The following is a 22,719-nucleotide window of genomic DNA, read 5'->3' on the forward strand; positions in this document are numbered from 1 at the left end:
AGCGAGAGCAACGCGGCAGTTGCTTTCGCAGGTTGGCAAGACGCGTGGTTTTCTCAGGCAACGCAGCAGGTGTACAAAGTGCATGCAAAATACACGTTCCTGCGCGGAAGGTTGTTTTATTACACCGCCGCATCACCACTCCAGGCTATTATTTTATAGTTGCGCTTTTTCTCACTCTCGATACGAACGCAGAGAGTTGCATTCTTGGATGGTTATTTCACCTTGCTGCACTTGGGAGTTGGCGGAGGCTGTGAAGACGGCGGTACCGAGCACCAACAGTGCAAGTTTTCTAGGTAAGTTTTAACGTTTAAATTTTTAATGGTTAATTTTTGTTACTTTGAAAAACATTTTACCATTACGCTGGGACCAATTATTCTATGATGAATTTTTAAAAGAATAAAAGTAAAGCAAGTTAGCTGCTATCAAAATGATTAAAATTATCAACAAGTTTTATGAATGCCAAATTTATTTTTTTCTTTAAAATTAATCAAACTTTGTGATACTTTGACATTTACTGTGGGAGTAAAGTCGAGTTTTTGTGGCATTTCATGCGTGACCTTGCCTTGCGTACATTATGCAATGGCAATGGCAATCATTAACTTCAATGCTACGCCAGAGCAGGCTTATTTATTTATAATGGTGACTGAATAGTTAGAATTATCTCTATTGTGTGCTAGTTGTAAACGAAACTTTTGTTTTAAACTGTATTAATTTAGATCAAAAACAATTCTTGCAGATTGCAATTTCCAGTTAGATAAACGTGTTCTATCTATTTCAATCTAAGTAAATAATAATGCTGACCTATCATAACATGAGATTTAAAAATAGCATCAGCAACAAGGGAAAGCGCGCAATCAGGGCTAATTAACGAACACACTGAGTATATCTTCATTACCAATAACGCGGCAGAAAATCTGCAGCAGACTTCGGTCACTTCTTGACTTATCAAGGGTCATCTAACGTGTTCTCCGCTTAAATATATCGCAAGCTGCATATAAAAAGGCGCGGTATAATCTTGTGTCTGCGTCGCACATCCTTGTTCTCTCCGACCCGTAGGAAGAAAAATAATTAAAAGGCCTTCTTGTTTCGTACTCAGACACTTTCTGTCGCCGATTGAAGCAGCAGGCGAGAAATTTGTACGACTGCTTTTGAGTTTGGAGCAGTGAAAATGGATTCGATTCTTCAGCGACCACACCTCATCGCCTACTTTGCCGGCACTATATTTCCTTTCACCTGCTTTTTCAGGTAAAATTAAGAGTGTTATGATAATTTTTTATTTAAGACGCTTTATTATAGTCCATCTTTTTTAAATGATTCGTCAGCTCAATTTTAAAATTAAAGTTAGCGATATTGTTGGTCTGGTTTTTCCACCGCCAGTTTTTTTTTTCGGGAAAAACAGCAAGATAAATAATACCTCTGTTTTTTCCTGACGGTTGGAATTTTCCGCATTTTTTCTCGGCTTTTAGAAAATTACCACTAGTTGTAAGTCCAAATGCTTATTAAATAAGAATTTATTCCAATATCGATCCAACCATATTTTTCTAAATTGTACAAAATCACAAAAATTTTATTTTAAAATTAATCAAATAAGAAAAATTAAAATAACGATTCACAGCACAATCTAAAAACAACTAAAGAGGGTATTAATGAGTAAATTTGTTGTTGCTACCAATTTAAATTAATCCGAATTAAATGTTTGCAGCTACATTTTGGCGCTAGCTTTAAACCACATCGGTCTATGGATCACTTACATCAGCGACGCGAGCACAGACCCGCCAGTAAGTGGGGTTTTCGGAATGTTGCTCACCTACTCCATGATTGCCTGTGAGTACTGCACTTAAATCATTCATTTTCTCTATTATGACGTAATTATATACTGCAGTTTTGGTTTCGACATACGTCAGGAAGAAGTTGGTCGAATGCGCGTGTGAGGAGAGGCCAGAAATCGCCACCTCGAAAGTGCGGCTCGCCAACCATGTGTCGGGGTGGCTGGCTCTCACGTCGGTCATCTGCCTCATTTTCGTGGCCCATTTCCAGGTGCACACGACCATGTTTTTGCACGGCACCATGGCGTTCATCGGCATAGGACTCGGCGTCCTTTACTGCTTCCTGCAGGTAGTGACAAAAAAGAGAGCGCGATATGGAAACACAGAAAAATACGCATTGATCATGGGCCGCGCAACCCTCAAGGGAAATTAAAAGATGTTAATGAGATGCGTACAAATATTACATTTTATATTCATGAAATGCCAAGAGAGAAATTTAAAATTACAACACTATTTTTAGCGGAAGCAGGGTTCGCAAAAACCCGCATTTTTCCGAAACACGCGCATTTTTATTGAAACATTTTCCAGATTGTTTTGCGCAAAAAAACCAGTGGTGCATTTTTGCCCATTGAAAAAACTGGCGAACCCTGAGTGGAAGTTAAAATTAAGCAGAATAATGCTCAAATTTATTTTGTTGGTAGTCCAAGACATTGAATTAAAAATAATTTAGAAATAATTAACATACATTTTCCAAGCGTACAAGACTGAAAATATGACACAGTTGTTGTGCTTATATCGGAGTCATTTTTCCCTCCAGACATTTTAGAATGTAGTATTTTTTCACAACACTCCCGGCAGAACTTACAATTTTGCATTTAACATTATTTCAGTCTCATTAAATTCAGCAAAAAATAACTGTTTATTTTACATCTTTGAGCTACAAAAAAATTAATAACTTTGTTAAATGTTAAATTTAATTCTAATACATCAACAACAAAGAAATTTGAGTCTTTTCGGCCACTCATTCACATTAAAAATGCGATCTGTAATATTCTTAAATACCTTGTGTCCATTTTTTCAAAGTCATTTGAACTATTTTAGGTGATTTGCACAAGAGCAATGATTCCGTATTACACAGCACCATACCTGTTCTACCTGAGGCTCACTTTCACCATAATCAGCGCCGTCGCATTTGTTTTTGGCGTATTGTCTGGCCTCCTCTCCGTTTCAAAGTTCAAAGGTAATAAAATTTCGAATTTGTTTCAAGACTTTCTGCTTAAAAATGCGATTTTGTAATAGGAGACGCGCTGCATAGGTGGGCGCCGGACGACGGAGGATACGTGGAGCACGCGATCAGTTCCGTGTGCGAGTGGATTTTGGCTCTGGTCTATGCCGGGTACATGCTGTCTTTCGCGCACGAATTCAAGAACATCCGCATCGGGTCAATGAAGGTGGTTTTGGTCAGATCGGCCGAGCACCAAGTGAAAAATGGCCCAAACAGAATCGAGGATATATAATTAAATTACAGGAAGAAGGACTGTCGGGAGGAAACTTGAGCTGTTTTAATCCAAGTTCATAAATATATCACAAACAAATGTTATTTATATACGTATACACCCTATTTAAATAAACTTTTGTGAAAAAAGCCTCAATTTATCATATTGCAAGTCACCATAGTTGCGTAATTGTTATCAGCTTGATAGGAAAAGGCCAAATATAGGCATCAAACCTTTTTTCTTCTAAGAGTCTGATAATTATGGGAGCCATTTTTCTGTTTAAACCGACTAAGAAGAAGGCGATTCTGCTTCAAATAAAAGCAAACGAGACTATTTTGTGCAAAGAAAACTGAACACAGTAACACAGAGCCTGCTCCAATGATAAAAGTGTTTTGCAAGAAAAGTATGCAACGCGCCTTACTCTATCCTCAAGTGTGCTGCAAAAAAACGGCACTTCAATGTATTGATATTAATTCGCATTTAATCAGATAATTCAGCTTTGGAAAGACCATGATTTAAAAACGAATTGGTCATCGCTCATCACTCGTAATTGATAACGAAACAAAACTAGTAAAAAAAGTACAGATATGGCTATGGCTGCGCGGTCTGCACAAACTGATCCTTCAAAGAGACTAAAATGCGGTGTAATTCAATAGCATTTTTGATCATCCTGTTGCATTGCAATTTGAATTCTGTAAGTAAACACAAATATAATGAGAATTGACTCCTACAGTGCGACGGTACAACCATTTTTAGAAATATCTTTCAATTTATAAATAACAACCAGAGCAGGGAGTCAGTTTTCTTATCAATATTTGTCTATAGATCTGATGGAAGATTTTGTCCGACATTATATTATAATATAGGCCTCAAAATTGTGGGGAGTGTTGTGGAATCCGGAACCAAAAAGAAGCCCAAAAGGTAGCAATTTTTTCGAAAGCAATACAAATTTTAAAATGCTTTTCTAGCCACTGACAGAATATATGGAGGCGTCGAGGCAGGCAGAGACGAGTTCCCCTTCATGGCGGCTGTTATTTTGGGCGAAGCGGCCCTTTGTGGAGGCGCATTAGTTTCCAGCACCTCTGTTCTAACATCAGCCCAGTGCCTATTAACTAGGTTAATATACCCTATTATACGAGCTACTATTTTTTAATAATAAAACAAACAGCTTTGAGGTCATCAATGTTCATCTCGGGGTGCATAATTTGACGGATGACACGGAGACTGGTCGCATTATTATTAAAGCAACAAGGACCATCGCTCATGAGCAGTTCAACAGTCTCAACCTGGACAACGATATAGGAATAATTAAGCTGCCTATGTCCGTGGAAGCGTCCAGTAATTCAATAAATTCTCCTCATTTTTTCATGTAATGTGCTCAAACTTATCACAAATTTCAGATATTTTGCCTGTGGCACTTCCTAGTCGATCTTTTGCTGAGGGAAATTCATTCGAAAATTACACGGCAAGAATTTTTGGATGGGGACTTAGGTCATCGGCACGTATGGAAATAATATTTTTTTCAGTTTAGCCAGTTTATTTTAAAATAATTACAGCCTCTGCAATTTTTCCGGATATCCTTCACACTGCTGAATCCATGGTTATCAATAATACTGTGTGCGAGGATATATACGAATTGTTTGTTCCATATGTGACGCCTCGTAAATTATGCCTCGACAACTCTGGTCTTTCAGGAGCTTGTATCGTAAGTGTGCGAAAAATATGCGGATTTTTTTAATACTTATAGTGATTCTTTAAATAAGGGCGATGCTGGAGGCCCGATTGTCACCACGAGACCAGAGGACGGAAAATTTGTGTTGATTGGAACTATTAGCTTTTCTGCTGGGCCGTGTGGATACGAAATGCCTGTGATTGCGGCACGATTGTCTCTATATCTCGACTGGATCGGGTTTTACGCAGATGTGGCAATCGATGATTAAAATTATCACTGATTACCATAAAAATATTTATTTTATGATTTAAGGCGGAGCAGCAGATTGTCTTGAATATAATATCCATGGACAAAATTAAATATTTATAAATGTCTCACTTGGTCTCAGCCGCTCAATTTTTAGTGTGAATATGCTGATTGCCGGCTTAAGCTGGATTTTATTCAGGAGCATTTTTTCTGGCAGCTGCAAATTTTTAAAAGAGTGAAGGGCAGGAGGCAAATTTTCTCTGACACTTTTCGACTTTTAAACCAGTGGCTGGCGTATAGCTTGGTCAAATTCACGGCGGCTGACTATAACGAAAACCAAAATTAGCCTGCTGGCGCCGCGGCGCAGTGCCACTAACAATAATTAAACAATACTCCAAATTTTTATCACGGTTACCAATATCACCGCCGAGCAGATAGCATATTGGGGCCTGTGTGTATGTAATTTTGAAAGATTGTATCTCACCTGTATGGACGTTAATAAAGATTGCGTGTATCCAAATCACTAGTTGCCTGCTGTTTAAAAATTGTATCTATATGCTTTTCTTTTATATTCACTCCTGGAGCATACATTTTTTGGGACCATATAAGACGCGACAAAGTGTAAATTAGTTTTTAGAGATAATTATATTTTCTGATACCTTTTTAAATAGAAAAACATATTAGATATTTTTCCTTTCAAAGATTTAAAAATAAAGAGCCAAAAAAGGGAGAGTTCAAAACAAACCAATTTTGGTGATTTGGAATTAATATATTTTTACATTTAACAGCAATAACAACAATTAATCCGTTCATACACTTCTTTTACTTACTGTAACTTCCACTATGTACAACAAACAAGAAAGAATCGACTACAAATTCATTAAGTGCACCTCAGTCATTAAATCAATCAGTGGAATGTGGACAAAAGGCTAAAATTCATGTGTGTACATAAAAATCAGTTCAGAATGAGAAAATTTAGGAAGCTTTATACACTGCGATAGAGTGAATACTGTATAGTTTTATGTTACAGGATAGATATTTATGACACTTTGATTGCTACACAAAACGCGCAGAAAAGGGACTTCCAACTAACATGGTATCACAAACAAGTTGTTCAAATTAAAAGTGATGAGGATCAATGCCTAAATAAAATTAGTTATCTTTCTTCATTCTTGTGCTGGTCATCCTGTAGATGATGGAATCCCTTCCTGGGTCCATGGTTCCAATTGCAACTAAAACGTTCAAACATTAAAATTCAATAGAACAAAGGATTCAATCGAGACTCACTGGAAATGGCGATCAAAGACATGAAGAATCCAATTCCGAAAAAGAGGAAAATTGTGAACATGACGGGATAGTACTTGTCATAGTCCTTAGAAAGATTGTAGTCGTTCTGAAAACCAGAAAACAGTAAATAATCCCCCTCCGATAAAAATGGATAATCTCACATCTTCTTCAGCCTTCACAGATCCAGTTTCAGCAAGAAGAGATCTGGTCCTGCGAGTGTGGCTGGAGTCCGTGGTGATGGTGGCAATGAAAACCTTGCCATCGCAGTTCTTCTCAAAAACTTCGTTCAGTCCAGCCAGGGCGGAGCTCAGGATTTTCGTTGCTGAAAGAACAGGGGATGATCCGTCTCCGTGGAGATCGGCCAAGGCATGGAGGGCGGTCGAGTCGAGCCAAAGGATTCCCGGACCATTGGACGCATCGCAGAACTGGCTAGCCTGAAATGGAAATTTTACTATCAAATCTGATAGCTTGGTTTGGGATTTTTAGATAGGAGTTTGAACAAAAGAGACAACTGTTTTGGAGTTTTTTTAGTTGGTTAAGTGGAGCGTATATTTAGACAGTTGTTTGTAGTATTCTTAAATGGGAGATACATGGCCAGGCAGTAGTAGTTGTTGTCATACTCAATCTTCGTTCAGTATTTAAGTAAATAATGTAAAGGAGCCAAAAAGTGACAAAAACCATTAGAAAAATTGTTTTTTTGGTAGAAAAAAAATATCGCAGATTCCAGTGAATAAATTTTAGCAAATGTTAGGTTTGATGTGAGATTAAGGGCGATTTAAGACGGTTTTGAGTCCTAAACCTTGTTTAAGACAGTGTTGCATTATTCATCAAGGTTCTCAATAACCCGCATTTTTCATGAAAACATTTTTATTGCGGGGTTTTCTACAATTTTGCGCCTTTTTCCGAAACACATGAATTAAATTGATGATCAGAAATTCTCATGTTGGATGCCCAAAATCCCTATATCACGTGTTAAAAACCGGTAACGGATTTTCAAACACATTTTTTCACTTTTTGATTTTTACAAAAGCCGTGGGTTATCCAAAAGACTGAAAATATTATTAGTCAACGTAATTTTCTTTGTTTGGCGCACAATGTCACCTTTTTGGGGGTTAAATTCGGAAAAATGTGGAAAACCCCCAAACAGGTGTTTTTTCCAGCTGGTTATTTTGCGCAAAAAACCATTGGTTCATTTTTGCACATTGCAAAATTGGCCAACCCTGTAATCTGTAATTCATGCTCATGTGGTGTCTAAAAGTACACGCTCAGAAAAAAACAACTGTCTTAAAATTCTAACTCAAAGGATAACATGTTGTGTCCAGAATTCAAAATTTAAACTCTTAAAAATATTTTTCTCCCAGATTCAATAATATTTAAAGTACTTCTTACATTCCTCATGACGCTCTTCAAAGCCTGCATCTCAGTGAGCCAAGCCTTGTCCTCGTCGATTTTCTGACTCAGAGCTCCAACATCAATGCCATCAGCAACATCATTGGTCTTGAAATAAATTTGCAACAATTTTTTTTTATCAAAACGCATTCAAATGAGCTTACCGGCTCTTCGCTGAGCGCGACTTGCTTAGAGTACGCCTTGATCATCATCCGCTGGGCAGCAATGTGCTGCAGCTGCATCCACCAGGCCGAAGGACCCTCGCCAGCGACTGGGGACAGCTGGTACCGATGTTTGGACACAGCATTCTTGTACACCTCTCCTGGAAGGCGAGCCCAGGGTCCATCAAGGGCAAAGATGACAGCTACCCTTGCAGAGTTAAATGGCGAAACTCTAACGATTCCAGGCCAAGAAGAATCCTGAGAGATATTGGAATATTTATTAAAATAATGTAAGATTAGATGGTTTTATTGTTAATATACCGCATTGGTTGAAAAGCCGAGATTCGCTGCAATAACATCGGGAACTAGATCAGCAGGAAGGGGTTTGTTGGTGTCAACGAATTTCACCGATTCTGGTGAGCTGAAGACGATGAACTCTCCATTTCCAAGAGCTGTAAGGATAGAAAATAATTGTAAAAAGAAATGTTTTCCATACCATCTGTTATGGAAATGTCAGTAATCTATGAAGAGACGAAAAATCTATCTTTAAGCGTTAAGTGGGAAACTTTGAAGACGCTTAATGGCAAAAAATATTGAGAGGAATGTCAATATTCCATGGAATTAGAAAAATTCGTACACACCTGTCCCGAGAAGACAAAAAATCGCTAAAAATATGGACAACATCTTGACCGTATGCGACCAAGAAAAATCGAAACTCGAAACTATCATGTGATGAGTGGGTGTGGTGTGCGCAAGAGCTGCCTGCCCAGGAGAGACGTCAATCAGATGAGGCGGTTCTCATTGGCTGAAATACTGTATTTCAAAATCTAAACGGCGCGCATAGGGCTGAAAATAATATTAATTAATATTATTTTCAGCCCGTATTATACGTATTATATTAATATAATACGTATAATGCAGAAAATAAAATAACTAAAATGAAATAATATATAACTATACATATAAAGACTCACGTTTGCAACACAATAGTGATAGGTTCAACATAATAACCTTGAGCTTAATATTATACTAAAATTCATAAAAATAGAAAATTGAATTTTTTTCTAAATTTTTGTCAAAATCTGAGCTGTTCCTAGAGGTCCTTATTTCATAATTGCACATCATTGTAGAAATTTTTAGATAATATTGCTTTCTGCTTAAGTATGGCTGACACAGAATACGACAATCGACCTGGATCCTAATTTCTCGCCAATATGCGAACAATTGGGAAATAACTAGGATCAAAGTCGATTGTTGTATCCTGTGTCTACCATAATTTTACTTCTACTTATTTTGAAATGACAACAATTGACAAACAGTTCGTACTTTGTAATTATTTCAGTGCTCAGATCGCATCTGTATCTTTCAGTCTTCATTAATAAAGAAATTATAAATAATATTATTTAATGTGTGCATACAAGGAAAAAATTTAATTAGCTCTGCTAATTTTTTTGGAAGAGGGATGATAGGGTATGAAATATCAAACACAAAATGTTCCTATTATAGACAAGTTTTAATCGAGACAGTCAATTTAAATAGAGTAGTCAGCATTCAGAAATATTGTATTTCACAAAATATGAAACAAACCGAATTTGTTGCATAGGTTTCAAAGGTCTGGAAAGTTTTCGGAAGATCAACAACAATATTTTGAATCACCCCCAGGATCCAAAAACATGAGAATACTTTTCAAAATACAAATATTTTTGTAAAAATTAAGGTCAAAATTTAAATTACATTCATACAAAGCTACAAAAACTTAAATAACAAAGTTTTTGACATGTAAATGATAGCAATTGAAAACTGGGTGAACCCCTTTTTTTCTTTCTCCCTAATCCCGAATCAGCGGCTTTATCGCTTTCGAGATATTTGCTTGAGTTGTATGAGTACCTTAAATCAGAAATATTTAAAAACACAATCATAGCATTTTTAGATCAAATAAATAAATACGGTAGCATTTCATTGGTTACGTTGTGATGTCTTGTTTGCTTTCTCAAACAAAATAAAGTTATATGATATGAAATAATTTATTAAGTATTCAGGCAATAATAATAATTGCCTGGAATTAGCTTGCAGGTTGAATGAGGTCTTTTCAAGACATTAATGTAATATTCTCTTGCCCTTGTGCCAACGATTCAACTCCAATTCACGCAAAAAAATCCCACTGGCACAAGAGAATGCAATGAAAATAAGTAGAGTGGACTTTTTCCAGAATATCCTATTTTATATTCAATGAATCACAAATGAAAGGCTCCAATTAAGAATATTTTGGATCGACCTATCATGTATTATATCCACTCAAAGATTCAGGCAAAATGTGACAACCAAGAAGCGCAAAAAATGTTGTCACTTATCGACGGTAACTGCTTTTCATAAGCTGCAGTGTTTTTTGCATCAGTGGGGCCGGTCGCTTCTTGGACTTAATCATGGTGGAGGGGCCTTCCCGCAGGAGCCCAACAGTTCTGGCCAAAGTGCTTTCCTTCGACGAAGACAATCCTGACGGACCAGGCTCACTGTAAGTAGATCGAGCCACGTTCCTAGGCAGCGATCCATTTGCTGTTCCGTTTTTGATCTAACAAACATCAAAATTAGAGAGTAAATACTTCGTTGAGTACGAAAAACGCACCTGTTGCTTCCTAATCGTCCTTGGGGGTTTAGCAAGGGAATGCTCGAACGCGAGCATTGTCTTTCTTTGCGGAGCCTGTCGCGCTTCTGTGTTTGCTTTGATTTTGGCAGCCAGCTCGCTCATTTTAGTATTCCTTTCGATCATTGACCTCTGCAAGTCACATTTATTTCAACAGCCATTAGTGCATTGCGAGACAAAAACAGTATTACAGAGGTTTACAGCTGTAAACATTAAAATTAAAATTTGACCAGCATTACACAAAAAAAAATCAAGCTGATCAGATCAATAACACTAGTATTAAAAATAAAATAATATATATTTCATGGACTACTTCTTGTTCTTGCTTACCTCATACACGTCGCACCAACACTCGTCTTCTTGCTTTGTAGCACTCTTGAATTCTGTTTCCACCAAAGTTCTCCACAGATCGTCTAACTCCTCGTAGAAATGGTCATTGTGATGTTGAATTCGTAGTAGCTGACTGGCATTAGCTTTGGAGAAGACAGGTTCCAGCACTTCAAATGGGGCACTCCCAACATGCTCGATAGCTGCATTATTTCAATGAAATCATCTCCACAAATTTTGAACTGAAATAATACCATCAATGTTTTCAAGCAGGACCTTTTGACATATTTCCAGCAATGTTGGCACTCCGGTCAGAGCAGATTTTGTACCTGAATAAACCTTGGTTCTGCACAGAAAAATTAGTATGCTATCAACAGATTATATTTAAATGAAGTCACCTTTGGTTTTTGTTCTTTATCACATCAGAAAATGAAAACATATTCGATTCAGATAGTTGGGATTTTGAACTTTTTTGGGGAATGCTCGGCAACGGCTTGTAGGTCAATGCAGGCTGGTCCAACAAGGAAGCCAAATCCTAAAATGGTTTATTTGGAATTAAATGGGATATGAGAAGCCCACTGAATTAGTTGAAAGATTCTAATGAAGGCAAAAGCAAACAATGAAGTAATAAATATCAGCCGAAATGAAATGCAGCTTCCTTGATAAAAAGGAAGTTGTTTATTTTAAGAGTATTTCAACATAAGTTTCCTGCTCAATTTTGGCCCAAATTCATGAGCCACGCAATTACAATCCTAGCTCAATAATTAGGGCTGCAAATGGATGCCAAAACTAGTAGAAATACAGAAAAATAAACACCGAAGAAGATGCAATAAATTCGAACCATGCATTAAACTTTAATTATTATGTAGACTTACTTCAGTTCGGGGCAGGGGCCGAGGCAATAAGCTAGAGTTGCTATTTTTCGTTGAGGAACTAGTTTTTGACGATGACGATGAAGAGGTTTTATCTTTCTTACTTTTCTTCTTGTCTTTGGATTTCTTTAGTGGTGGCGCGCTGTCTAAGTTTCCTAATGCTTCCTCAAAACTCGGCCCCGCATTTCCATTCATAGGATTTGTTTCTGGAGAGTCGATTTTCTCCTTCTTTATCTTCTCACTGGACTTGCTCTTGGACGTGGATGACTTTGAGTGTTTATCGTGCCTCTCCTTACGCTCAGAGCTAGATCTTTCAGTTTCCAATTTAGGCTTCTTGCTAGAACTCTCGCCCTTGTGCTTACTTTTCGATTCTTCTGCTTTTCTCTTTTCCCTCTTATCTTTGTGCGAGCTCTCCTTCTCTTTCTTGACTTTTGCAGGAACTTCAGGATCATATTTACATAACTCGGCAGGACTCAGTCTTTCTTCTTTGATTTTTAAACCATCAAAATCAGAGGGATCGTAAGTGTCGCTCTCCTCCGGTTCTGTCTTGATTTTAGTCTCCTCGTGGCTCCTTTTGCTTTTGCTGCGTGAGTCTGAGTCTCTGTGATCTTTACTCCGACTCTTGTGGCTTGAATCGGAGCGCTTATGGTGGTGGTTGCTATGCCGGGACTCGTGTCCTTTGCTCTCCTCCCCTTTGCGGTCACTACGACTGTGTCTTGTCCCGGGCTCTTCCTTCACAGCTTTCTTGTCTTTGTGCGAGTGCCGGCTTTTGCTTTTTTCCTCTTTCACTTTCACAGTCTCGCCGAGTCCGTTATTGTACTTTTCAGAGCAGTTTTCAGGTGAAGACATTTCCTTATCTCCGCTGGTCATTTCTGCATAACCATTACTCTCTATGGTTTCTTTTTCTTCTCCTAAAAAATGGAGATCAGTTTGTCAAAATTAAAATAATAAACTATCATTATTTTATAACCACGCAATTCTTGATAATTTACAGGCGCAACGAACATGAATTCTTACCAGAATGGTCTTCATTCCCAGTATTCTCCACTAGCTTCATCCACGAAGTGACCAGTCCACGCGCAGTTTCGCCCACTTTTCCAGGCTTTTTACGCAAGGAATTGACAGTGCGGCCAATTCCAGTTGCTTCGAGATCAGAAACCTTGATGGAAAGATTGGACAACTTCTCAAGGCAGTGAAGAAGCTGGAAACAAATCACGTGACATGATATATTTACCAAATTTCTCTTGAGCGTGCATACTGGTCATTCTACTATAAATAGTGTTGTGGGGAAGTTAAACCTACCTCTGGGCAACCCTCTAAAAATACGAAACCCCTCAATCACAATGGTCACTACGACCTTCTTAATAGAATGTCGTTTTTAAATAATGGTATAAGGGGGAAGTTCAAGCGCTTTGCATCCTGATGTAAGTTTTCAGAAACTCTCCATTATTTTGCTCTAAATTACTTTTATGTAATGTATTACGTAAGCTTGAGTGTTTATTTTTCAATAATTTTATAAATTTGTTTACTCAATTCAATTAGAAATAATTGCATCAGACTCTTTGAAGCATCAACAGTAATATTTTTTTGTATTTCCTGGTTAGTGACCTGTGGTGATTCACCCCACTTATTCAAAAAATTGTTAGCCTGTATCCGAGTATCATAAATACGTGATAATGCTATAATATTTTCATTTTGTTTACCGTATGTAGTTAAATTAAACAAACATGGGATAAACTATTTTTTCTAAATGCACAGAAGAAATCCTTTGAAAAAAAAATTTAAAAACCGAATAGAAATTTCCGTCAGTTTTCTAAGGCGTTTATCAGTTGATTTTAATTTGCTTAAATCGGCAATTTTAATTTGACCTCGTTTAATACCGACGCAAACAGCAAGTAATATGCGTATACGATTATGTATAGCAGGGCGCCCCGTATACATATGGACGTCAAGGCTTAACTGCTAACTTGTCACCTTACTAGCTATTTGATGAAAAACGGTAATGGCTAGACACGAATCCGCAAGTGGCGCAGCGAAGCACAAAGGCTTACCCTGCTCTCGTCGTCTTCGTTTTTCTTAATGCTGCGCTGGTAGTGCTCGATGAAACTTATCACGGACATAATTACACGTCGATAGGTCGCAAAAATTGCATGCAGAAAAATAGAGAGGAGTTCCTTCTGTACGTATCAGAACCGAGGTTAATGAGCAGCTCACTGAATTGGATGTTGACGGCTACGGCAACCACGATCAGACGACGATTGCCTGCCTATGCCTATTGGATGAGAGTCAGCTGTAGCCAAAAATGCCAACTGTTGCCTCTTATAAAACCTATTCGATTATGTTTGAAAAAATCATTACTTGCTATGTAACGCACAGCAGAAAACAACTCTGAATGAATAAAACATATTTATTATTTTCTGAGTCATATAAAAAACCATTGCTTATTGCTTTCAAAGCGAAAATATTATGTTTGGGCCATCAAGTTGGTGCTCTGACGTCACACCTCAGTCATTAAAGCGCTGGATTTTAAATTATTTGGGATGCCTGTGCCTGGCCTGATTGCCTGCTTGCATGCTCCGCCTTTTAAACGTGTCACTGCTTCGCTGTGAGATTAGGCTGACTAAACTCCTTTCACCTAAAACAAACACGTTACAGTATTTCCTGTTATTTCCTTACTTGACCCGTCGGCATTTTGCTAGTACCGGCTACTTTAAAATGTTTACCTCCGCAGATGTCCAAAACGCTGCAGCTAAAGGCGATGAAAAGTATCCAAAATTTCCCAAAACATTCCAATACGGAACTGCCGGCTTCCGAGAGAAAGCTGAAGAACTGCCTCACATTTTGTACCGGATGGGACTTCTGGCAGCCCTGAGGTCAGCTGTCAAGAAAGCGGCGATCGGGGTGATGGTGACCGCTTCCCACAACCCTGTCCAGGACAACGGAGTCAAGCTGTGCGACCCGCAAGGCGAAATGCTGGAGCCAGCCTGGGAGAAAATTGGAACTGAATTGGCCAATACAGACGACGTTGCTTCTTATTTGAAGAAGATCATCGAGGACTTTGGTCTTGACAGCTCAAACGAAAAGCCCTTCGTGTTTGTCGGCCAAGACACGAGGCCCAGCAGCGACTTTCTGGCCAAGGCTGCCATCGAGGGCGCTGAGAATCTGGGCGCCCTTGTCCGAGACATTGGAATCGTCTCCACGCCGATTTTGCATTTTGTTGTGGCCAGCAGGAATGCATCAGGAGAGCTCGGTCTGCCTACAGAAGGTGGCTACTTCAACAGAATCAGCAGCGCCTTTGTGCAACTGAAGGAAAAGGAAGGACTTGGAAGGGAAAACAGAAATTACAAGCCAGAGTTTGACTTTGATGGGGCCAACGGGGTGGGCGCCGACAAGATGGCCCAGTTCGCCAAAATGCTAACCGAGTGGATCGACGTGACGCACTTCAACACAGGCGAAGGCCAGCTGAACTTCAACTGCGGCGCCGATTTCGTCAAGGTGCAGCAAGCCAAGCCGGAGGGGGTGCCCCTGACGGTCAACCGCAGGGGAGTGTCCGTTGATGGCGACGCCGACCGCATAATTTACTTTTACACGGACAGCGACAACAAGTTCCACCTGCTGGACGGAGACAAAATCGCCACTCTGGTCGCCGGTCACCTGATGGAACTCGTCTCGGCCTCAGGTTTGGACATCCACCTCGGTCTGGTGCAGACGGCCTACGCCAACGGCAGCTCCACCGAGTACATCTCGCAAACCCTGAAGGTACCAGTCGCCTGTGTGCCAACTGGGGTCAAGCATTTGCACCACAAGGCCCAGGAATTCGACGTCGGCGTCTACTTCGAGGCCAACGGCCACGGCACGGTGATCTTCAGCAAAAAGGCGACCAACCTCGTCAGGGCGGCCCTGGAAAACCCTGAACTGACGCAGGCGCAGCGTGAGGCGGCCAAGAAGCTGAGCCTCTTCGGCGAGCTGATCAACCAGACGGTCGGGGACGCCCTGAGCGACCTTCTGCTCGTCGAGACCATTCTGCACAGCAAGGGTTGGAGCGTGGCTGACTGGGACAACGCGTACACCGACCTCCCCAGCAGGCAGCTGAAGGTCACGGTCAAGGACAGGAACGTCGTGAGCACGACCGATGCGGAGAGGAAGTGCGTGACACCCGCAGGACTGCAGGACCGCATCGACGCGATCGTTGCCAATTTCCCCAAGGGCAGGTCCTTCGTCAGGCCCTCAGGGACCGAGGACGTGGTCAGGGTCTATGCCGAGGCTGAGAGCAGGGAGCTAGCGGATGAGCTGGCAAAGGAAGTGGCCAGAGCGGTGCACGACCTCGCTAACGGAACTGGCCCTGCGCCATAAAAGATCGAGGAAATGATGTTTTAACCTAAATTTTGGTCACTATTTATTTTTCGCACAAACATTGGGCCTTTGGTTCCTTTCCCATATGTTATAAGTTCTAATCTCATGTCATAAGATGGGCAGCGAATCTAAATTTGGTTATAAATAGATAACTGCAATAAAACAGAAAAATGGTTCGATTTATGCTGTAGGCTTCTGTTTGTGATAAATTTAAGGTGGATCTGTACTTTTAACTGTATAAATCATTGTTATCTTTGTCTAAAATGTTCTATACAATTCAGGTAAGAGCCAAGAGATTGCCGTTTTAGTTTCTGAGAAAATCAGCTTTATAATCAAAAGCTGCAAGAACTGTCTTCGTTTTGTAAAATATGATTAGAAATTTACTTATGCTCATAATTTGCTCGCTTTTGTATTGAGCACAAGAAGAATCTTATCCTATCAAAATATCACTGACTAAACATTCCATTTTACCAGAAATTAGGCAATTTTTTTATTTTTAAATATTGAAGTTTAGAGAATTGTTAGTTAATTTAAAAAAAATTACATGGCCTGCCTGTTAGAGCTAAAAATTCAAAATGTGGTCCACTGTTGCCCTGTAAAGATCCACTTAAAAGCAAGACTTATTTGTTTCCTTAATAATTTTTTAACTATGTCAAAAATTTACAATTGAGTCGTATCTAGTAACTGTCAAAATAATATTTGGAGGTGAGAAATAAAAGTATTATTTTTATGCAAATTTTCCTAACATTTTATTGCATTTTACCATCTCCATGCAATAATTTCCAGCCAAGTTACAAATCAAGAAACACCATAAAATTGATATTGTCAACAAAAATGTATATAAATAATGAGGACTGAATAGCGATAAAATCTGGGCGCAGACAGCAGGATCAGAGCAGCTGTGTGTGATCGAGCTGGCGTTTACTGTTAATTACAAAAATGGAAAAGGGTACAGTGCACGATTTTTTCTAACAAAAACACCCCAGAACCTTGAAACAAAAGCGTACCCTTGTGGGAATGATCAAAAGTTGATTTAAGAATAAATTTTTAGGAAGTTTGTGCTGTATTTTTAAAAAAATGTTTGTAGATGTGTGGACAGAGAAGTTGCAACATAGCAGGCGGTACAGAATTTGTTCTTCATTTTAGTCACGTCCACGTTGAAGTCCAATTGTTGAATGTTTTCAGAAGGAAACCACACCGATTACGCCATTCTGATGCTCTGGATGATTTGGAAAATAGCTGAAAAGGAGCGAGAATTATAAAAAATATGTTAAGGTTTTTTCCTTCTTTAGAATGTCAATTCTTACCAGATCCACAAACGACGAACACGAATAGGGCAAGCAACCATGGCCCAACTGGGTATTTCTCATTCTCTTGTTTCTGGAAAAGAAAGAAACGGATTTAAACATTATTATACAACATAGAAGCAGGGCAAGAAGGTTGCTGGCAAGGAACCTTGAGAAAAAGTGACTACGTAGCACATACAGCAAATAATCTGCGGCAGTGTTTAAACACTCCAAGTCGATATGCATTAAAAACATTTTCTGTGTTTAATAAACACTTTAAGGGAACAAGGGTCAATGTCATCTTAATGGGTTTTTGTCTGCCGAAATTCACGAGCCACGCATATGGATACGGGCTGATATGGACCAGTGAATGCATTTTTTCGACACAAAATTGAGCTTTCACTCATTACGTACTTGCTAAAACGGCAGATTTCATCAAAATCTAGTACAAGGAAATGAAACAACGGTAAAAACTTCAGGTACACGACCACAAAGGCGAAAGGGTGAAGCGGCTGGCGAAATGTTGATTTTCAACTCACGGTTGTCTTTGGAACGTTTCCTCGCAGAGTCACGTTCTTGCTGGCCTTCTCGTTGGCGATTCTCATTCTCTGTTTTGGGGCCATTTCGTCAGGTGAAAGGTACCGGATCGGGAAAAAGCAGGAAAATTGTGATGCGGCGACGTCCTACGTGCTTCCGAGCGAGCGGCCACGTCGGCTTGAAAGACAGAGACAGAAAGTGGTAACAACAATGCCAACAAGCTTACTGGACTGGTGCGCGCTCTGCCGGTTGACGCTGCAAACACAGGCCCAAACAAAAGCTGAGGGCTTCACCGGTGCACCGTATGATTCACAGTTACACACCTGTTCCGTCCGGATTATTCTTCCTTTTTTGTGTAATTTAAAATAATTTTTATTCATTTACATAGCGTCCCCGCGATTAAGTATGTAATTATACATACTAAAATTGAAAAGACGTATTTTTTACAGGAGATGGGGGAGATCGGAAGGTTTTGTAAGTTTTTAACTCTTTAAACTGAAGCACTTTAAAAGTCCATCTCCAAATTTTCCACAAAAAATCACGCTGATCCTAGCAATCTTTGGGAGAGTGTAGTTTTTTTTTTAATTTAGAGACAAAAATACATCATAGCGATTTTATAGGTCACACACACGGTACAGCAGAAAATTATTTTTATTCAATGGTAATTTTAAGAAGACCATCAGACAAGTACATAGTTTATTAAAAAATATTGTTTTCTAAAATGTCTCAAATTTTTAAATAGGTTCATAGCAATTTTTCGAATCTTTTCGAGAATTCCCATTTACCTTTTAAATATTCAAATTCTGAAACGCTGAAAAATTTCTTATATATTGGGCGGAGACATAAACATTTTTATTTTTTTTTCTGTACCAGGGACCAGGAGATGAAGTAAATTTTTAGATTATACTAAAAACTAAAATATTAAAAGACACGTTAAATTTGAAAAAAAAATTGACCGGTCAAGGCAAAATTTCTTAAAACTCTAGCGCGAACAGGTTAAGTTGGGAAATCAATTCAAAACACGTTCTCTTACGTATTAAAAAATACTATACTTTAAATAAACAAGCCAAACCTTCTGTTTGGGCTCACAGAAGGTTTAACTTTAAATTCATCTGCATCCGTTAATTAACAAATGATAGCTACTTTAACTAGCTTTATTTTCAATTTAAAGTCAAATTATGTGGAATGAAAGGCATTATGGATCGATTCATCTGGTAAAATTTTATATAAATTTAATTGAGCTTGACATAAAAAGTAACCTCCTCTTAAACTTACCCAACACAAATCAATAAATTTTTGAAATTAGCAAATTAGTGCGATATGCATGCTATTTTGTGCTCAATTTTTTACTTTTCTTATCAGAGTGTCACCGGCCCGTAACAATTTCGATATATTAAAATCAATGGTTTGAAACTGCTTTCTTTTTTTACTGAGTTTAGGTGCATTATCTAAGTAATACATTTATTTTGCGTTGGGCGTCAAATAACTGCTTCACACTCGAAACGCGATGAGACTTAGCTGTAAGCTTTAGTCTCGTTGAAAAGGTTACTGCATGGGAGCACCGAGAAATTGCGGAGCTAAAGTCCATTTGAATTTATGGAAATTTTAAGGTTTGCATATATTATCCACCTAATTGTAAGAGCCAGAGAATAGAACTTTTACGTTTTGATTGAAATCTTGCACTGGTATGTGCAATTGCATGATGTTGCATTATATATTACGATATTTCCATGAAAATATAAATTTATCCAATGCATTCCAACATATTTTCATTTTTATCAGTGAAATATCAATATCAAAATAAATTTGATTCTGAAACAACACGCACGATTATTTTTTCAGTTCATTGTAATGCTCGTCAAATGTATTTTTTTAAAATTATTTCTTATATTAGTGTGTGTTACTTGAGAATTGAGAATGCCTTGCCAATAGAAAGTCTTAATTTATAATATCAAATTACGGCCGCTATATTTATTCTTCTTTATTTTAAATGGTTTATTCAGATTGATTCTTTAGAACTGTATGAATGAATCATTTCATTGCTGATATTTGCTATTTTTGGAAGTCAAATATACACAAAAAGTAACCATATCAGAAAAACGTTTATCATTGCGGCGGGTTCAATTGAAAGCGCAGCTTTTCAATCCATCTCTCGATTTATTAGCGAGGTGAGCGATCTCACGTGCGATCTCTGTATGTGAATTTTTAAGGTTAACATGGAGTTGCAACTCGTTTAAAATTTCCCTTTAAATATATAATTATTTAACAGTAGCTGCGTTGCGCCCTGAGGTCATGGCAACTAGTGCACGATTATAAATATGATTGTGCAGTAGTTCATACTTTCCCCATTAAGATGTGAATTTCCCGAAAAAAAATTTAAAACAAGAAATCCGTTTTTGAATTTTAATTTCATGCATTCAAATTATTTCCTGAAAAGAATAACCTAAAATATCTGACTGCTATTTTTTCTTATTTTCCAATTATTTTTAAACTTTGCACATTTCCCCCACGAGAGTCAAGAGGAAATACAAGAACCATAAATATATCTAAATTTCTTGAATACCCCTTACCTTAACCAATGTTGAATGGGACACACTCTTCTCCTCCTTCTTTAACTTTTAAAGTAGAGATATTGAAATCATTCTGAAACAAAATAATAATTAGCAAGTATTTATGACAATTTCCATTCAATAGTGCCTGTTTGGTTTACAGAACAACTTTAAAACGTTTAAAACAAATAAATTTTTCCCTAATATTACAATTTTGTTGACGCGTTAACTCAGCGACCGTTGTAATTATTTTAATATTGGTTTCAGTCAAGACAACATCATGGAAGTCTGCGTCGAGAGTGTGGCATCAGCAGTGGCGGCCGCTCAGGGCGGCGCCGCCCGCCTCGAATTGTGCAGCGCCCTGTCGGAGGGTGGCCTCACGCCGTCGGTGGGCCTCCTAAAGGTCGTCAAGGAAATGGTCTCAATCCCGGTTTTCGTGATGCTGCGTCCTCGCGCTGGCAACTTCACCTACAGCCCTGAGGAGGTCAGGAGCATTCAAATCGACGCCGACGCCCTCATGCAGGCCGGCGCCGACGGCGTCGTCTTCGGCGCCCTCACCACCGACGGCGCTGTCGACGAGGACGCCTGCAGCAAAGTGATCAGCGTGCTGCCTGCAGGCACGCCCATCACCTTCCACAGGGCCTTCGACTGGGCCAAGGACCCGCTTGTTGCTTTGGAGGACGTCATCAAACTCAAGTTTCACAGGATTTTGACCAGTGGGCAGGTTCGTAAAGTATTTTTATTTATTTATTTCGAAACATTCGATATAGAGTTTTATCTATATAAAGTGCTTTTGCCTCACAATCAGTTTCTCTTTTTTAATAAAACCGATCATTTTGAAATTTATGGCTTTGATTAAATGAATTAGCTATGATTATAGTATTAATTATTTGGAAACATGGAAATATATCCAGAGATTTTGTTACTTTCTAATATTTCTTAAAACTAATCCTGACTTATTCATTGAAGTAATAATTATTACACTGTGAAATTTAACAGTGATTTACTACATGCTCTATAAATTATGGTCAAGTTGAAATAATTACGGTCATTTACCTATCTCACTAGAATTGAGTAACTTTTCTCGCATGCCTGTCTTTAATAAAATGAAGCCATTACAAATAATGACAAACACAACAGTTGACGACAAATTTCTAGTATTACTTTAATTTTATCATCAAGCCATGAGGCCAAAAATGATGAAGAAAAATCTTAAAAGCATTATTAAAGTTTCTTGTATCTGAATATTTAGTTACATTAAAGCAGTATAAATATAACAGGTCTGCAATTTCTTAGAAATTCCCTATAATTATCACAGCCAAATAAATTAAACTAAAATAAACAACTTTCCTATCATGACAAATATTTAAAAAAATCATCTCATATTTTTGTTTGTATTTTTATTCAGGCTGCAACTGCAAAAGAAGGAGTCGATTGTCTGCAAAAGCTAATCAACCAGGCGGAAGGTCGCATCATTATAATGCCGGGGTGTGGCATAGACTCGCAAAATCTTCAGTTCATCCTGGAGAAAACAGGTTCGGTAGAATTTCACGCGTCGGCAAGACGCAGCCAGCTTGTGCAGGTCCACCACAATCCAAGTTGCGGTATGGGCACGCAGGATATCAATGTTAAAACAACCGACGTCGGCATGGTCGAACAGCTGGTACAGATTTTTAAGTTTCCAAAAAGGAAAAATACTTTTTGATTAGAGAAAAATGAGACTGCTCTGATTGCCGAATATATTTATATATATACATTTATTCTATCTTTGTTATCGCTTTTGATGTTCAATTATTTTTGTTGGATTTCGTGATAAGTTTTTCCGCATGAATTTTGTACCAAAGTTATTTTCCTCCTGTAAACGGGGCAAAAGAACTGATACTGTAAATAGCCAATAAAATGAAGTATTTATGTAATGAGAAAACGCTTTTCTTTAACATAAAAAATTCATTAAAAGTAATTTCTCGAAAATGAAATCGTAACTAACATCACTTTCAGCTGAACGGTGTAAATAGTGGAATATCTCGAAAATCTATTAGCACATATATAGTAATTCTAAGCTGAAAGCCTTTTAAAGCGTCACGCTAAAACGATTGGTAAATAATACAAATGCTAAATTACAAATTCAGCAACCGCT

General features: G+C 38.4%; 7 protein-coding genes across 10 annotated transcripts; 4 read left to right on the forward strand and 3 right to left on the reverse strand.

Moving 5' to 3' along the window:
* Positions 1 to 174: 174 nt before the first annotated feature.
* LOC135940390 (DNA damage-regulated autophagy modulator protein 1-like) lies at positions 175 to 3,396 on the forward strand. Its single transcript, XM_065485259.1, has 6 exons — positions 175 to 293; positions 1,097 to 1,245; positions 1,703 to 1,824; positions 1,883 to 2,115; positions 2,868 to 3,006; positions 3,066 to 3,396. Exons 2-6 carry the CDS (start codon positions 1,169 to 1,171, stop codon positions 3,281 to 3,283), a joined length of 789 nt encoding a protein of 262 aa, XP_065341331.1. The 5' UTR covers positions 175 to 293; positions 1,097 to 1,168; the 3' UTR covers positions 3,284 to 3,396.
* Positions 3,397 to 3,678: 282 nt separating this feature from the next.
* Positions 3,679 to 5,730, forward strand: LOC135939612 (brachyurin-like). Of its 2 annotated transcripts, none has more exons than XM_065484080.1 (7): positions 3,679 to 3,956; positions 4,129 to 4,183; positions 4,231 to 4,378; positions 4,431 to 4,600; positions 4,663 to 4,764; positions 4,819 to 4,967; positions 5,026 to 5,730. In XM_065484080.1, the coding sequence occupies exons 1-7, from the start codon at positions 3,900 to 3,902 to the stop codon at positions 5,200 to 5,202; spliced, it is 858 nt and encodes a 285-aa protein (XP_065340152.1). In that variant the 5' UTR covers positions 3,679 to 3,899; the 3' UTR covers positions 5,203 to 5,730. The 2 variants fall into 2 exon arrangements, with proteins under 2 accessions (XP_065340152.1, XP_065340153.1); XM_065484081.1 differs by having other exon boundaries at positions 3,841 to 3,956; positions 4,088 to 4,183.
* Positions 5,731 to 5,928: 198 nt separating this feature from the next.
* Positions 5,929 to 8,778, reverse strand: ATP6AP2 (ATPase H(+)-transporting accessory protein 2). Its single transcript, XM_065484962.1, has 7 exons — positions 8,659 to 8,778; positions 8,339 to 8,469; positions 8,021 to 8,275; positions 7,857 to 7,964; positions 6,629 to 6,901; positions 6,468 to 6,573; positions 5,929 to 6,412 (listed from the first exon to the last, which is right to left on the reverse strand). Exons 1-7 carry the CDS (start codon positions 8,744 to 8,746, stop codon positions 6,333 to 6,335), a joined length of 1,041 nt encoding a protein of 346 aa, XP_065341034.1. The 5' UTR covers positions 8,747 to 8,778; the 3' UTR covers positions 5,929 to 6,332.
* A 733-nt stretch (positions 8,779 to 9,511) lies between these two features.
* Positions 9,512 to 14,137, reverse strand: EloA (elongin A). The gene is made up of 8 exons (XM_065481890.1): positions 13,909 to 14,137; positions 12,875 to 13,058; positions 11,861 to 12,768; positions 11,384 to 11,520; positions 11,240 to 11,331; positions 10,989 to 11,188; positions 10,641 to 10,790; positions 9,512 to 10,586 (listed from the first exon to the last, which is right to left on the reverse strand). Exons 1-8 carry the CDS (start codon positions 13,975 to 13,977, stop codon positions 10,365 to 10,367), a joined length of 1,962 nt encoding a protein of 653 aa, XP_065337962.1. The 5' UTR covers positions 13,978 to 14,137; the 3' UTR covers positions 9,512 to 10,364.
* A 273-nt stretch (positions 14,138 to 14,410) lies between these two features.
* nst (phosphoglucomutase 3-like protein nst) lies at positions 14,411 to 16,946 on the forward strand. Of its 2 annotated transcripts, none has more exons than XM_065481892.1 (2): positions 14,411 to 14,511; positions 14,589 to 16,946. In XM_065481892.1, the coding sequence occupies exon 2, from the start codon at positions 14,708 to 14,710 to the stop codon at positions 16,208 to 16,210; it is 1,503 nt and encodes a 500-aa protein (XP_065337964.1). In that variant the 5' UTR covers positions 14,411 to 14,511; positions 14,589 to 14,707; the 3' UTR covers positions 16,211 to 16,946. The 2 variants fall into 2 exon arrangements, with proteins under 2 accessions (XP_065337964.1, XP_065337963.1); XM_065481891.1 differs by having other exon boundaries at positions 14,414 to 14,462.
* Positions 16,932 to 18,233, reverse strand: LOC135938295 (stress-associated endoplasmic reticulum protein 2). Its single transcript, XM_065481897.1, has 3 exons — positions 18,036 to 18,233; positions 17,518 to 17,590; positions 16,932 to 17,449 (listed from the first exon to the last, which is right to left on the reverse strand). The coding sequence occupies exons 1-3, from the start codon at positions 18,117 to 18,119 to the stop codon at positions 17,412 to 17,414; spliced, it is 195 nt and encodes a 64-aa protein (XP_065337969.1). The 5' UTR covers positions 18,120 to 18,233; the 3' UTR covers positions 16,932 to 17,411.
* Positions 18,234 to 18,306: 73 nt separating this feature from the next.
* LOC135938294 (copper homeostasis protein cutC homolog) lies at positions 18,307 to 22,506 on the forward strand. Of its 2 annotated transcripts, none has more exons than XM_065481896.1 (3): positions 18,307 to 18,388; positions 20,850 to 21,306; positions 21,991 to 22,506. In XM_065481896.1, exons 2-3 carry the CDS (start codon positions 20,863 to 20,865, stop codon positions 22,285 to 22,287), a joined length of 741 nt encoding a protein of 246 aa, XP_065337968.1. In that variant the 5' UTR covers positions 18,307 to 18,388; positions 20,850 to 20,862; the 3' UTR covers positions 22,288 to 22,506. The 2 variants fall into 2 exon arrangements, with proteins under 2 accessions (XP_065337968.1, XP_065337966.1); XM_065481894.1 differs by having other exon boundaries at positions 18,368 to 18,507.
* Positions 22,507 to 22,719: the final 213 nt, after the last annotated feature.

This window comes from Cloeon dipterum, chromosome 3 (assembly GCF_949628265.1).
Source record: "Cloeon dipterum chromosome 3, ieCloDipt1.1, whole genome shotgun sequence".
Lineage (NCBI taxonomy): Eukaryota > Metazoa > Arthropoda > Insecta > Ephemeroptera > Baetidae > Cloeon > Cloeon dipterum.

Bases quoted from the DNA above. Each gene is read 5' to 3' on its own strand.
- LOC135940390 (XM_065485259.1), top strand. From the start codon at position 1,169: ATGGATTCGATTCTTCAGCGACCACACCTCATCGCCTACTTTGCCGGC. The intron at 1,246-1,702 runs GTAAAATTAAGA...AAATGTTTGCAG, and splicing joins CCTTTCACCTGCTTTTTCAG to CTACATTTTGGCGCTAGCTT. The intron at 3,007-3,065 runs GTAATAAAATTT...ATTTTGTAATAG, and splicing joins CTCCGTTTCAAAGTTCAAAG to GAGACGCGCTGCATAGGTGG.
- LOC135939612 (XM_065484080.1), top strand. From the start codon at position 3,900: ATGCGGTGTAATTCAATAGCATTTTTGATCATCCTGTTGCATTGCAAT. The intron at 4,184-4,230 runs GTAGCAATTTTT...ATGCTTTTCTAG, and splicing joins ACCAAAAAGAAGCCCAAAAG to CCACTGACAGAATATATGGA. The intron at 4,379-4,430 runs GTTAATATACCC...TAAAACAAACAG, and splicing joins GCCCAGTGCCTATTAACTAG to CTTTGAGGTCATCAATGTTC.
- ATP6AP2 (XM_065484962.1), bottom strand. From the start codon at position 8,746: ATGATAGTTTCGAGTTTCGATTTTTCTTGGTCGCATACGGTCAAGATG. The intron at 6,574-6,628 runs GTGAGATTATCC...TCTGGTTTTCAG, and splicing joins CTGTGAAGGCTGAAGAAGAT to AACGACTACAATCTTTCTAA. The intron at 6,413-6,467 runs GTGAGTCTCGAT...TGAACGTTTTAG, and splicing joins GTCTTTGATCGCCATTTCCA to TTGCAATTGGAACCATGGAC.
- EloA (XM_065481890.1), bottom strand. From the start codon at position 13,977: ATGTCCGTGATAAGTTTCATCGAGCACTACCAGCGCAGCATTAAGAAA. The intron at 13,059-13,908 runs GTAAGCCTTTGT...ATTTGTTTCCAG, and splicing joins ACGAAGACGACGAGAGCAGG to CTTCTTCACTGCCTTGAGAA. The intron at 11,521-11,860 runs GTAAGTCTACAT...AAACCATTTTAG, and splicing joins GGCCCCTGCCCCGAACTGAA to GATTTGGCTTCCTTGTTGGA.
- nst (XM_065481891.1), top strand. From the start codon at position 14,429: ATGCTCCGCCTTTTAAACGTGTCACTGCTTCGCT. The intron at 14,463-14,588 runs GTGAGATTAGGC...TTACCTCCGCAG, and splicing joins AAACGTGTCACTGCTTCGCT to ATGTCCAAAACGCTGCAGCT.
- LOC135938295 (XM_065481897.1), bottom strand. From the start codon at position 18,119: ATGGCCCCAAAACAGAGAATGAGAATCGCCAACGAGAAGGCCAGCAAG. The intron at 17,591-18,035 runs GTGAGTTGAAAA...TTTCTTTTCCAG, and splicing joins GAAACGTTCCAAAGACAACC to AAACAAGAGAATGAGAAATA. The intron at 17,450-17,517 runs GTAAGAATTGAC...GCTCCTTTTCAG, and splicing joins GTTCGTCGTTTGTGGATCTG to CTATTTTCCAAATCATCCAG.
- LOC135938294 (XM_065481896.1), top strand. From the start codon at position 20,863: ATGGAAGTCTGCGTCGAGAGTGTGGCATCAGCAGTGGCGGCCGCTCAG. The intron at 21,307-21,990 runs GTTCGTAAAGTA...ATTTTTATTCAG, and splicing joins GGATTTTGACCAGTGGGCAG to GCTGCAACTGCAAAAGAAGG.